This window comes from Lynx rufus, unplaced genomic scaffold (assembly GCF_022079265.1).
Source record: "Lynx rufus isolate CCGP_SWC_20201006 ecotype Redwood Valley unplaced genomic scaffold, mLynRuf1.p SCAF_14, whole genome shotgun sequence".
In the NCBI taxonomy this organism is placed as follows: domain Eukaryota; kingdom Metazoa; phylum Chordata; class Mammalia; order Carnivora; family Felidae; genus Lynx; species Lynx rufus.
Window position 1 is genome coordinate 39376497 of NW_025814828.1, and position 13504 is coordinate 39390000.

At 39.5% G+C, this 13504-nt stretch overlaps 1 protein-coding gene across 10 annotated transcripts in view; it reads left to right on the forward strand.

Annotated features, from left to right (window-relative positions):
• KDM6A (lysine demethylase 6A) overlaps nucleotides 1–13504 on the forward strand; it is a 207142-nt gene that overhangs the window by 149182 nt on the left and 44456 nt on the right. For 4 of the 10 annotated variants that reach the window (XR_006961456.1, XM_047076106.1, XM_047076105.1 and 1 more), the window contains exons 10-17: nucleotides 35–161; nucleotides 5780–5878; nucleotides 6015–6234; nucleotides 6794–6928; nucleotides 7379–7534; nucleotides 8098–8193; nucleotides 9383–9484; nucleotides 10156–10551. Coding sequence is in view for 9 of the 10 variants with exons in the window: in XM_047076106.1 (XP_046932062.1) it covers nucleotides 35–161; nucleotides 5780–5878; nucleotides 6015–6234; nucleotides 6794–6928; nucleotides 7379–7534; nucleotides 8098–8193; nucleotides 9383–9484; nucleotides 10156–10551 (1331 nt within the window). In the remaining variant the exon portion in view is untranslated. The remainder of the gene's footprint in view (nucleotides 1–34; nucleotides 162–5779; nucleotides 5879–6014; nucleotides 6235–6793; nucleotides 6929–7378; nucleotides 7535–8097; nucleotides 8194–9382; nucleotides 9485–10155; nucleotides 10552–13504) is intronic. The other 6 variants (XM_047076109.1, XM_047076107.1, XM_047076108.1 and 3 more) reach the window with 6 other exon arrangements.

Consider the following 13504-nt stretch of genomic DNA (forward strand, 5'->3'; position numbering starts at 1 on the left):
CATCTATGTAAATATTTTTAATCATTTACTGTAGGTTGGATGCATCACACTGTGGATCTTCTGGGAGATAAAGCCACCAAGGAAAGCTATGCTATTCAGTATCTCCAAAAGTCCTTGGAAGCAGATCCTAATTCTGGCCAGTCCTGGTATTTCCTCGGAAGGTGAGACTTAGCAGACACTTACACTATGCTTTTGTTTATTCCAGCTAAGAGATTGGAATTATGAGCTATATAATTTTGTTTATATTTATATTTGTTTATATTTATAACTTGATTAGTGTCTTTTCCTTTTTTAAATTTTTTTTTTTTTTCAACGTTTATTTATTTTTTGGACAGAGAGAGAGCATGAACGGGGGAGGGGCAGAGAGAGAGGGAGACACAGAATCGGAAACAGGCTCCAGGCTCTGAGTCATCAGCCCAGAGCCTGACGCGGGGCTCGAACTCCCGGACCGCGAGATCGTGACCTGGCTGAAGTCGGACGCTTAGCCGACTGTGCCACCCAGGCGCCCCAGTGTCTTTTCCTTTTTAAATATATTGTCGCAAAGATTTCTGGAAAGTTAAAGCTTCTGAATGTGATAGTTTTTCTCAGCATAATCTGGTCAGCCAGGACATTTATTTTGCTTGCTGGATTTTCATTTGACTTGAATCATTGCTGGCTTTTAAAAATACTTATCAGATAGTAATTCTTCATCCTAGTATTTAAATGCCTGTCCTTCTGATTTCTGTTATTTTTTTTATATGTCTGTTGAACAGAACCGAATTAATTTTTCATTCTGCCTGGTGACCACCAGTAGCCAGTGGAACCTTGCTATTTGTAATTTTGATTAATGATATATACATTAGAATGGACATATTTGATTAATAGTAGGTCTCAAATCAGTTCTACTTGAAATCTCACAGGGAGAAAGTGGATACATTATTATTGGATCTGTTGGAAAGGAGAAGTAACATGTAATGAAAATAGTGTTCTGCAAGTCTGTAAACTTTTCTCTGTACTTTAAATGCCTAAATTGTGCTCACTGATTATCTAAAATATACCTTATGTATGTGTATCTGATAGATTATATTTTGGGGACATTATTAGATCGTCTTTTGGTTCCTAACTGGTTTTAGCTTTTATGGTGTGGTGGAAAGATCAGTGTACTAGCAGCTGGGAGACTTGGATTTAGGTCTTGGCTAGGCTACTGTTTGTAGATCATGGGTGATACAGTTAAACTTTTTGATGCTTCAGTTTTCTTTTAACCTTTTAAATAAAAGGATTATATTAGATCAGTGGTTTTCATTGGGGGCCTATTTTGTCCCATAGGGGACATTTTATAATGTCTGGAGATACTTGGTTATATCACAACCGTGGGGAGCACTGCAAGCATCTAGTGGGATAGCCTCTACGACAAAAGATTACCTGACCCAAAATGTCAGTAGTGCCGAGGTTGAGAAACTCTGGTTATGGATTATCTGTTAGGTATCTTCTCACCCTAAAGGTTTCGATTTTATGATTTCTTTTGAAATTATCCTATTTTGTTTTAATTTTAAGCTCTTTGAGTGAATTTGCCATGTAATCCCATTAAGTTTTAGTATTTTGTATGGTTTCATTTTTCCTTTAAATTTAGCAAAGTGTGTTTGTATGAGGTGGAGTAGTACTAAGATTTTTTAAAAAAGATGTTTGATTAGTCATTAATAATGTACAACAAGAGTTGGCTGGGAAAGTACCTATTTTTAGCAGAAATTTTCTAATACCTTCCAAGTCCTAGAAAATCATCTAATTTGGGTTGCTCACTAAAAAGCTTGAGAGTCCAAACTTTGTTTTTCTCTTTCACTGAATGAAGATATTTGGGGGCAGAGGCTGGAACCTACCATCTTTGTATACTGTCGACTAGCAGAGCGGCTATTGAGTGAATGCAGTAAATGAACTAACTGAACACCATTTGCTTTTCGAGCTAACACCATCGCTGCTGTTTAGTGTTGCACAGTGGGATGCTTCATACAGGGACTGGAAAGGAGATGGAGTACTGGAAAGTAGGGACTGCCTAGACTTTGTCTCTAGTGTTAACGTTTACATACGAAAATTTCTTTTTATACAGGTTAAAAGGCATGTGTAGTACCAGTTATTTTCATTTTGACCTAAGATGAAGAATAGTAGCGGCTCAGTCAGTTAAGCGTCCGACTTTGGCTCGGGTCATGATCTTGTGGTTCATGAGTTTGAGCCCCTTGTCGGGCTCTGTGCTGACAGCTCAGAGCCTGGAGCCTGCTTTGGATTCTCTCTCTCTCTCTCTCTCTCTCTCTCAAAAATGAATAAACATTAAAAAAATTTTTTTTAAGTTCTTAAAGCTCTGAATAAAGACCTCAGGTGTCAGTAAGCAACTTTGGGATTTGATGACCCTAATATTCTACGGCTTTTTATTACTTATGTTCACATTCAGATCTGTGTTGAAGATGTCCTTTGGCATGTGTATATCATAATAAAGGTGTAATGTGGTAATGCTCTCATAGTAGTACTAATCATTGGCAGTGTTATCACAGAACTATAGAATGTTAGAGCTAGGAGGGACCAGGGAGGTCACCTGCTTCACTCTGTAAACCCTGTTATTTTACAGATGTAGAAATAGAGTTCAGAGGAGTGAAATGGTTATCTAAGGTTACAGTCACACAGGTAACTAAATCAGAACAGGAAATAGAGCCTAGGTTCACGTATTGCTTTTTCAAAGACACAGGGCTGTCTCAGGGGCACTTAGTTAAGTTTTGCTAGAGGAAAAGTGGTTGGTGGTTGGACTGGGACATCTGTAGTTGGGCACATTGGTTTTCTACTTTTCACTTTGTAGGAATGGAATGTGAAAACATGAGTTTTGGGAATTACTGCTTATTCCTCCCAGTGGTTAGGTAAATTTGTCTATAAATCCTGAGATTTGGCTTTGATTTAACAACATCAAACAGAACGTGTTTTCTACTATCTGTTAAGGATTCCCTTTCTTTGTGGTGTCTGTCCCTACATGGCGTTGTTCATAACTTCTCCTGAAGTTATTAACAAACTTTGTGGAAGTTTGCGGGTGCTCTCTGACATTGCCTTCTCTCAGTCACTGACATTTCTTATTACCCAATCCACGAGATTAGTTATCCTTAGGCTTATTTTAACGTCTCCCTTGTAGGTGTCCTATATATATATTTTTAACATTTATTCATTTTTCGAGAGACAGAGCGTGAGTGGGGGAGGGGGAGAGAGAGAGGGAGAGAGGGAGAGGGAGAGGGAGGGAGACAGAATCCGGAGCAGGCTCCAGGCTCCGAGCTGTCAGCACAGAGCCCGACATGGGGCTCGAACTCACGGACGGCGAGATCATGACCTGAGCTGAAGTCGGTCGCCCAACCGACTGAGCCGCCCAGGTGGCCCAGGTGTCCTGTATTCTTAAACCCTCTCTTCTATATGGATGAATTCCAAATCTAGATTTCTACATTTTGAGGTATTAAATTTCAGGACCACATCTCTTACTCTTTACCTAACATTATCTATTTTAGTGTTCTCATCTCACGTCAAAGTAAGCATATTTCAAAGCTCATTCATCATATTCTTTTCCAAACCCAGCTCTTCTCCTTTTATTTTTGTCAATGATGTCACCATTTCTTTTTTAACTCTCTTTGATCAGGCTTAAAAACTAAGTTATAAGCCCCTGCTATGAATATCTAATCAGTCAGTCACAAAAGTCCTTATATCTTTTGGTTTACTATATTTCTCCCTTCTTTTTCTTTCTTTCCATTTTCGTTATTTTCACCCCAATTTTGGCCTGTTCCAAACCAGTGAGTATAGCTGCCTTTTTTACTGTCCATAATTTATTTTTCTTTCAGTTTATCTCTACACATTGCTAGCAGATTACTATTCCTATAAAGTGCTTTCATGGTGCCATTTCCCTTGTTAGAAGAACAAAAACTTCAGGGTAACCTCGGGCTGGATTTATAATTCTCTACTATTTGTGCTATCTTATGTACATTAAGTTTTGGTTATACTGCCTAAACAACATTTAAAAAAAATATTTTTAATGTTTATTTATTTTTGAGACAGAGAGACAGAGTATGAGCAAGGGAGGGGCAGAGAGAGGGAGACACAGAATCTGAAATCTGAAGCAGGCTCCAGGCTCTGAGCTGTCAGCACACAGCCTGATGCGGGGCTCAAACCCACGAACTGCGAGATCATGACCTGAGCCAAAGTCGGATGCTTAACCGACTGAACCACCCAGGCACCTCCCAAACAACATTTTAAAATGCCCTCTTTCATCTTCTCTGTCTGAATCAGGCGTTCCCAGACTTCTGGATTGCAGGAATCAGCAAAATTTCCAAGAATAATTATGAGGATCTAAATATTTAATTTGGGCAAGTGAAAACATTTAAGATATTTTTGCCATTTAGTCAGCCAGTAGTATTTCAAAATAAGTCAGTTACAGTATAAGTATTAATTAGTTTAATGGAATATTTATATATATAAGTATATGTTGCTGTGTTTCTATTTTATTTTCGTGGCCATAAATTGCTTTATACTGGCTGATAATTGGGAATCACTGATCTAAACAACATGCCTCTATACTTATTTTAAATTCCTTAGTGTTATCCTTCCTTTTTTGCTTTTCCTAAATCCTGTAGTGTGTATTGTGGTGTCTTCTACCCTAAATTCTCAGACCAGAGAATTGCCTGTGACAGACATTCGATATGGCATCATGACATTTGTAATATGTCTTCAGTCCTCAACTAAATTGTAAGCTCCATGAAGACAGACAGGGACTGGGTTTTGCCTTTTCTTTTTTCCTTAGTGCCAAGCACTAAGAAGATAATTTCTGTATTTATAGTTTCAGCTGCTGTTCTGTGTATCCATCAGGTGTATCTGCATTAAGAAGATAACAGGTTCCTCTCTCTCTCTCAAAAAAAAAATAAATAAATGTTAAAAAAAAAATTACAAAGTGGGGGGGGTGCCAGGGTGACTCAGTCAGTTAAGTGTTTGACTTCAGCTCAGGGCATGATCTCGCAGTCCATGAGTTTGAGCCCTGCGTTGGGCTCTGCGCTGACAGCTCAGAGCCTGCAGCCTGCTTCAGATTCTGTGTCTCCCTTTCTCTCTGTCCCTCCCCTGCTTGCACTCTGTCTCTCTGTCTCTCTGTCTCTCTCTCAAAAAACATAAATAAACATTAAAAAAAATTACAAAAAAACCACAGGTCCTTGAAACTTTAATCAGACCTTGCTACCCTTACATGTCATGAAATACCGCACTCACCTTATTATACTGTTTTTGATAGTTAGCTTGATATTGCCTGCATCTTAATGTTTGTGTTTTTTACAAATTACAGAATGGTTGACCTCATAGTCATTACTTAGGAAAGTAGAATTGAAATCAGATTCATCCAGTCTTACCAGAATAGAATGGTTTTCTTGGTTTTTTTAAGTCTATATTCTTTATGTAAGCTATATAAATATACCAAGCTATAGAAGCGGCATGGCAAGTGCATGTGTGAGCGCGCATGCGCGCTTTCAACTCTCAATATAATACTGAAGTAATACGGCCTTTAATTACTTTAATATTGTTCATTAATGTATCATGCTTTAGCACTTACCAGATAGACTATAGTATAGTTTATTGAATGGTTAATTATAATGTACATTATAATTATAATTTTATACACACACACACATTCACAGAAATATGTTAGCTCATTCAGAATTTTAATTTGCTTTGATATATGTAGTCCATTTTTCAGCAGATTAATCAGTATTAATGCAACTGTCTGGATTTTTTTTCCCTCCCCTCTCAGGTGCTATTCAAGTATTGGGAAAGTTCAGGATGCCTTTATATCTTACAGGCAGTCTATTGATAAATCAGAAGCAAGTGCAGATACATGGTGTTCAATAGGGTAAGACTTAAGACTTTATATAAAAATAATGGTATTATACTCGATACATGACAGTTACATATCACATATAATATACTCGGTGAGGCTGAGTAGTTCTTCTTGGTTGACCTCGTTTGTCCTTAATTTTTCTTTCTAGCGTGCTATATCAGCAGCAAAATCAGCCTATGGATGCTTTACAGGCTTATATTTGTGCTGTACAATTGGACCATGGCCATGCTGCAGCCTGGATGGACCTAGGCACACTCTACGAATCCTGCAACCAGCCTCAGGATGCCATTAAATGCTACTTAAATGCAACCAGAAGCAAAAGTTGTAGTAATACCTCTGCACTTGCAGCACGAATTAAGTATTTACAGGTAAAACTTTTAAATAGCAGTTTTTTAAAGACACATGTTTCCCCATGACACTCAGGCAGGAGGCGGGTGGCTGGAAAGTTTGTCTAGTTGTGTTTTGCTGTCTATAATTTGTTTCCATATTTTGTAAACATACCATAGCTTGTAATATTATTTTACTTTTCATTTTAAGTAAGAGATGCAGTATTTTAAAAGATGCTCTTTTGCACATTTACTGTTGATGTATATTAATTTACATAATTTTTTTCTACGTACTGTCTACATTTTTAAGTTGTCATAGCATTTTAGAGAAAAGAACACAAACACTGTCTTTCACTCTTGCTTGGAGTTTCATGAGAAGACAGCTATGAGAACTTTGAAAACAGAGCTCAGCTTTGTTTGAATTCTCACAAAGGTCTATATTCTGGTTACCCTCTTTATACTTAGTATCTTTCTGAAACCCCAAATTAAGAATCTATTTTCTTTTAAAAACAATTAGTTATAGCATTTAGGAAGATTTAGTGGACTTGCTCTTACTCAAGTAGGCTTGTGTTAAATTTGCTTTTTACATAATTTTTCCTAGGCTCAGTTGTGTAACCTTCCACAAGGTAGTCTACAGAATAAAACTAAATTACTTCCTAGTATTGAGGAGGCGTGGAGCCTACCAATCCCCGCAGAGCTTACCTCCAGGCAGGGTGCCATGAACACAGCACAGCAGGTGAGAAGTTGGGTTATGTTCTGCAGGTACCCAGCTTTAAGGGTTCTTTTCAATCTGTAGTGGTCAAGCGTATTTTACTAAGTACAGGAGCCTTTTATTAATGGAAAAGCCTTTGGATTTAATTGTGAAGGGAATCTAGATCGAAATAAAACTCCCTCTGATATGGGAAGAAATTTTGGGGTGCCAATTTAGAACCTTTGTGCATTTTCATGATTTTGAAGGAGATTTCTTAAAATGATGCTGCAGTGGTTTGTTTAATTTTTAAAGCAGTTTTTCAAAGGAAGGTACACATTCCTCCATTGATGATCATTTGATTTTGATTTTCAATAATTGCCATCAGCGATGTCCACATAGCTTTGAAAAGTATGCAGTTTGTAAAGTTTTATAATTTGAAGGAATGAACTAAGAATATATAGAACCCTATTTTTGTCTTCCTTCTGTGATTCTTAGGCATGTAAACCTCATCATGCAAATACTGAACCTGTATTAGGCCTCAGTCAAACACCAATTTCACAGCAGTCCTTGCCACTACACATGATTCCTTCTAGCCAAGTAGATGACCTGTCCAGTCCTGCCAAGAGGAAAAGAACATCTAGTCCAACAAAGGTATATATTTTAGAGAAATAGAAAATCCCAGTCCAAAAGGAATCTCCCAACTGCCCTGAACTCGTGCAGTTTGAATATCTCCTGTCCTTTATTTTAAATCTGTGGACATCAAAAGAGTGAAAGATTTGAGTTTTTCCATCCCAAATTCTTAGCATCCTATTAAATACAGAACATAGGGCTAAATTTGCATTCATCAAGTCATTTTATTCATCTCCCTGCCGTTAAGATCTCAACACACTTTTCATCATCACTTTCTACTGACATTGAGATAAATTTATTATTGGATCTAGTGGACAGTGTGGTGTTTAGGTTAGCCATTTGGGCCATAGTTTAGGGGTGGGCTTTTTCGGGTGGTTGATTAAAGAATCAGTATTTTTTTTTTTAATTTATGATTTCCCAAATTTATTATGCATGTAAAATTATTTTTAAAAGAATTTAATGTCATAACATTTTTTATATGTAAATATTCCAATTCATAGTCATTTGGCCTTCATGAGTCATTCTTGTGAACTCCGTGGATTTAACCAAATATTCTTTAATTTTTTTTTATCGATTTTCCTCAGAATACTTCTGATAATTGGAGTAGTGGCCATGCAGTGTCACATCCTCCAGTACAGCAACAAGCTCATTCGTGGTGTTTGACACCACAGAAATTACAGGTATGTAAGAGAATGCTTTTGACAGATTGTTTTTCCTCTTGCAAAGGAGTAGAAGAAGTAAGCGTTACAATTTTAAGTATTAATTCAATCAATCCAGTCAAATGCACATAAGTAAAATGAACCCACGTTTGTCAGAGTAGTGGGATAATTAGTTCCTGATTTTCACCTATTTTTGGTTTTATTTTTAAACAGGCAACGTTCACATAGTTCCAAGTGCATCTGTATGGTTATAGGCTCCACGGGGCAAATTCCTACCCACTTAGCTTTTAGCTCCTGCCCGTATCCGCTTAGTTCTCCCTCTAACAGCTAGCCAGTGTTACCAGTTTACCTGTCTTCCCTGAGATATGTTCAGGCTTGCACAAGCAACCATGCATCCTCCTCCTCTCACGCGTTACTCATTTTCTCCTTTTTTATACAAATGGTAGAATGCTCCGCCTATTGATTGTTAACAATGTATCTTATAGGCCTTTCCTTGTCGGGATGTAAAGAGCTTCTTTGTTGTTTTATGGCCACAGCGTATTTCTTTTTTTTTTTTTTTTTTTTAATTTTCTAATGTTCATTTATTTTTGAGAGACAGAGACACAGCATGAGCGGGGAAGGGGCAGAGAGAGAGGGAGACACAGAATCCGAAGCAGCCTCCAGGCTCTGAGCGCTCAGCGCAGAGCCCGATGTGGGGCTGGAACTCACGGACCGTGAGATCATGACCTGAGCCGAAGTCGGCGCTTCACTGACCGAGCCACCCAGGCGCCCCCGCCATACCATATTTCTTCCGTAGATGCACACCTTCAGCAGAGCACTGATTTTAGGTAGTCAGGCTGTCTTCACACTTTTCCTGTTCCAAACAGTGGTGCTTTGAGTGTACTTGTCCTAATGCATTGTAAGTGTAAAGAACTTTCTGTGTGAATACTGAAAAATAGAGTATTAATGAGTAAAATTTTATGCCCACTTGTCTCAAATACCACATTACAGTAAACTTCTTTTGATGCATGTTTATTTCTTAATTTCTCAAACTTCTTAAAGGACTTCATCTCAGGGTTAGTTGCTGTTGGTCAGGAATCCGTATCTTTGACTAGATAGCGGCTCCGCATTGGTCCGGTCGTTTCATGACGAGGTTGCTTAGAATAGTGAGCTTGAGCTGGTTTCTTAGATATGTCTTTGACCGTATTCTCCTTTCTTCTTCTTCTTCTAGCACTTGGAACAGCTCCGTGCAAATAGAAATAACTTAAATCCAGCACAGAAACTGATGCTGGAACAGCTGGAAAGTCAGTTTGTCTTAATGCAGCAACACCAAGTGTGTATAGCATTTTTTTCCCCTAAAATTTGTTAGCGTTTTGAGTACTTTTATTGACTGAAACATTTTAGAGCATGGTCATGCCTGCTTCTTTCTACCAGTATTTGGTGGAATTTAGTAATCTTGCTTCTTAAAATAATAATGGACAGAGAGTTTTAGGAAAAAACAGCTATAAATTTAATTTTGAGCACAAGACTTGGTATTTTATTATTTATTTACATGCTATTTTACCGCTGTTCTGAGGGTTTATTTCTATTATTGAATACTTAACGAGCTGCCCTAAACCGAGATGAGGTTCTTCAGGACTTGTTGAATTTGGAGGATCTGACATACAAATATAATAGAGTGTAAATGGGAGATCCTCTATTTTGTGATTGGGAAAAAGACCTGTAAATTCCACAGTTTTCTTAATTTTCAGCTGCTTTCTTTTGTCGTTACTAAAGGGATGTTTCTTAAAAATAAAACAGATTTCTGCTTTTCTGAGGAAGCTAATCTAAATATGACTGAACACAATTTCTTGTTTTTAAAAAAGTGTGTATTTTTCAGCCTAGAGAAATTAAATGTTAGGGTAAAATCAGAGATTACCCGGTTATATATACTCCTTCATATTTTTGGTCCTCTACCTTATGGCCCACACAAGGAGCGTTTATTTTTCATTTGCCTTTTCACAGATGAGACAAACAGGAGTTGCACAGGTACGATCTACTGGAATTCCTAACGGGCCAACAGCTGACTCATCACTGCCTGCAAACTCCATCTCTGGCCAGCAGCCCCAGCTCGCTCTGACCAGAGTGCCTAGCGTGTCTCAGCCTGGAGTCCGCCCTGCCTGTCCTGGGCAGCCTTTGGCCAACGGACCCTTTTCTACAGGCCATGTTCCCTGTAGCACATCAAGAACGCTGGGGAGTACAGACGCTATTTTGATAGGCAATAATCACATAACGGGAAGTGGAAGTAACGGAAACGTGCCTTACCTGCAGCGAAACGCACTCACTCTACCTCATAACCGCACAAACCTGACCAGCAGCGCAGAGGAGCCGTGGAAAAACCAACTATCTAACTCCACTCAGGTAATAGAAGAGCTAGCTGCTTCGTTGGCTTCTCACATACTAGTTCTTTTTTTTTTTTTTTTTTTTGGTTTCATGCATTCTGAGAGAAAAAGAAATAGAAGTTTGAGGAACTGTTTTTGTAAGCATTTTATAGTACTGTGATGTTATCAGCTATATTTTGATTGCCAACATACATACACACGTACATAAGTGTATTTTCTTTTCCGTTATAAGATTCTACACCCACACGTGCACGTACACACACACAGTCTTGGAAATTTCCACAGGATAGAGAAAATAGATCATACAGCCCCCCGCCCCCAAAACTTACTGTTTTACTTAGTTCATTTCTACACATATTGCCTACCTAAGATCAGGTACTTATGCTAATAGGTTTTAGGTATTCACTGTGGTGGGAGAAAAAGACCATTAAAGAAGCAGTTACCGTAAATTACTCTGAAGTGTGACTTTGGTGAAAAGTGCTGTCACTGTACCTAGGAGGGCACATAAACCAAGTTGTTAGAGTTTCCAGAAATTGGAGAGTTTGGGAGGGGAGAGGGCTGGTAAAGTGTGCCTAGAGTATAGATTATGAAGAGGGAATGGTGAAATGAGAGGCCGAGGAAGGTAGAGAAAGTTGCCTAATTTTTTTTTTATCTAAATTTATTTTTGAGAGAGAGAGAGAGAGAGAGAGAGAGCAAGAACACGAGCAGGGGAGGGGCAGAAAGAGAGGGAGACACAGAATCCGAAGCAGGCTCCAGGCTCTGAGCTGTCAGCAGAGCCCGACGCGGGGCTCGAACCCATGAGCTGTGAGATCATGACCTGAGCTGAAGTCAGACACTTAACAGACCAAGCCACCCGGTGCCCCGCCTAATTTGTCTTGAAGGCAAAGGAGAACCACTGCAGTTTTCAAAACAGTAATGGATTTCATGAACATTATTTCTATCAAAGATAGATGTGCCATATTTTACTCCGTTCACTGTTAGACATACAATTTCTAAATTTTCACTTCTCAGTATTTGTGCACATCATTTTTCCTGTGTTTTGGGTTGTTTCCATGGAGCGTGTGTTTCAAAATGGAACTGAAGGGTCAAAGAGTAAGCATCCAAAAAAAATGTTGCCAACACACATTGCCAAATTACTTGTACTTTTGTTAGTAAGAAATATTTGACTTATTGCTGGTTAGCCTTATGTTATTGGTAAAACCAAGATAATTTCATTCTTCAAAGACTTTTAAGTTTATTCTTGAAGTACTTTTCTTGGCGGGACCATCTTCTAGAGTGATTAATAGTTATATTTATTCTTAAATGTTGAGCACCTCCCATGTCCATGTCCCGTTCGAGGCTCTGGGGATAAATCTGCCGACACAAGGATATCTTAATTCATGCAGGTAAAAAGACCGTGAACAAGTAAGCATCATATAGAGAATATTAGGTAATGATATGGTGAGTTCTATGGAAAGATGTATTAGGAAGGGGAGCTGGGGCGTCCTAGACATCGGTGGTAGAGGATTCACAGTTGTAAATAGGAAGGTCAGGGAAGGCTTCACGGAAGATGACATTTGAATGAAGACCTGAGAGTTGCAGAGTGAGCCTTGAGGGTATTTGTGATAAGAGTGTTCCAAGTCTCAGGAGCTGGAAGGAGCAATAGGCCCTAGGGTAGGAGTGTGTTTTGCATTTTTGGAGGTAAGTCAAGGTGGTGAGGATGGCTGAGCAGGGCGGGCAGAGGGTAAGAAGGGAGGTACGTATGGTCCAGCTGGCCACGCTGGCCAAGTCCCGTTCAGCCGGGTAGGCTGTTGTAAGGGTATTAGATTTTATTGTGCATTAAATGGGAAACGGGTTTTTTGAATGGAGGAATGACATGATCTGACTTAGTTTTTAACTAGATCCTCTCTGGTACTCTGTGGATAGACTAAAGGTGGCAAAGGCAGAAATGATGTGTGTGACCGACTTGGAGATTATTGCTGTAATCGAAGTTAAGACAGGGTGGTGCCAGGACCCAGAGTGGCAGCATTAGAAGTGGTCAGCTTTTGGGTTCCTTTGGAAGGCAGAGCTGGTAGGATTAGCTGGTAGAGTTGGGGTGTGAGAGGGAGGAATCAAAGCTGGCTTGGCTCAACTCGAGGGATGGATGCGTCTGGGTGAGATCCCCATGGGGTGTGCGTAGATGGAGGAAAGAACTCAAGGTGGCCTTTGAGGTGGTAGGAGATCCAGGAGGATGTGAGTGATTGCCTGGAAGCCAAGTGAAGAAAGTCTTTCGAGGAGGAAAGCGTGATCAAAGTGTAAATCCAGTAGTGCTTCATAGGCCTAGTAAGGTAAGGGCTGGGAACTGACAATCTGAGGTATTTGGTGACATTGCTGGGACCAGGAAACTAAGGGGCACAGGCCAGTCCACCCCACGACCATGACCTGGTTTTTGTTATTGTTTTTGTATTTACATCCCACGAATGAAGAATGGGTTTTTTCATTTTTGAAGGGTTCTTAAAAAGAAAAATGTGTGACAGAGACTATACGGCCCACCAAGCCTAAAGTACTTGCTATGTGACACTTTATTTACAGAAAACATTTTGCTGACATTTCAGTGGACTTGGTGGGATCAGAAGCCTAATTGAGGTTGGTCTCAACATAAGTGGAAGGAGAGAACTCGAAAACAATAGATGTAGACAGTCCCAGCACTGACACTTTAAAGTCATTGGGGCTGTGCACTGCACAGTGCCAGGGGCGATATCCCCGTAGACTGTGACGTGAAAAGGAAGGAGAGAAACAGGTGGTAGCAGAAGGGGAAGTGCGATGAAGAGTTGTTTTTTATTTTAAATTTAAGATGGGAGAAAGCAGAAAGAAACTCAAGGCGGGTGGAAGCTCATGAGCAGGGTTCAGTAGAGAGGGAGAAATTAACGTGGGAGACAGAGGAGAGAATTGTTAAAGTAGGTGAGAAGGTGGGATGTGGGGCGGGGGGCGGGGGGGGCGGTTCTGGGTCGGAG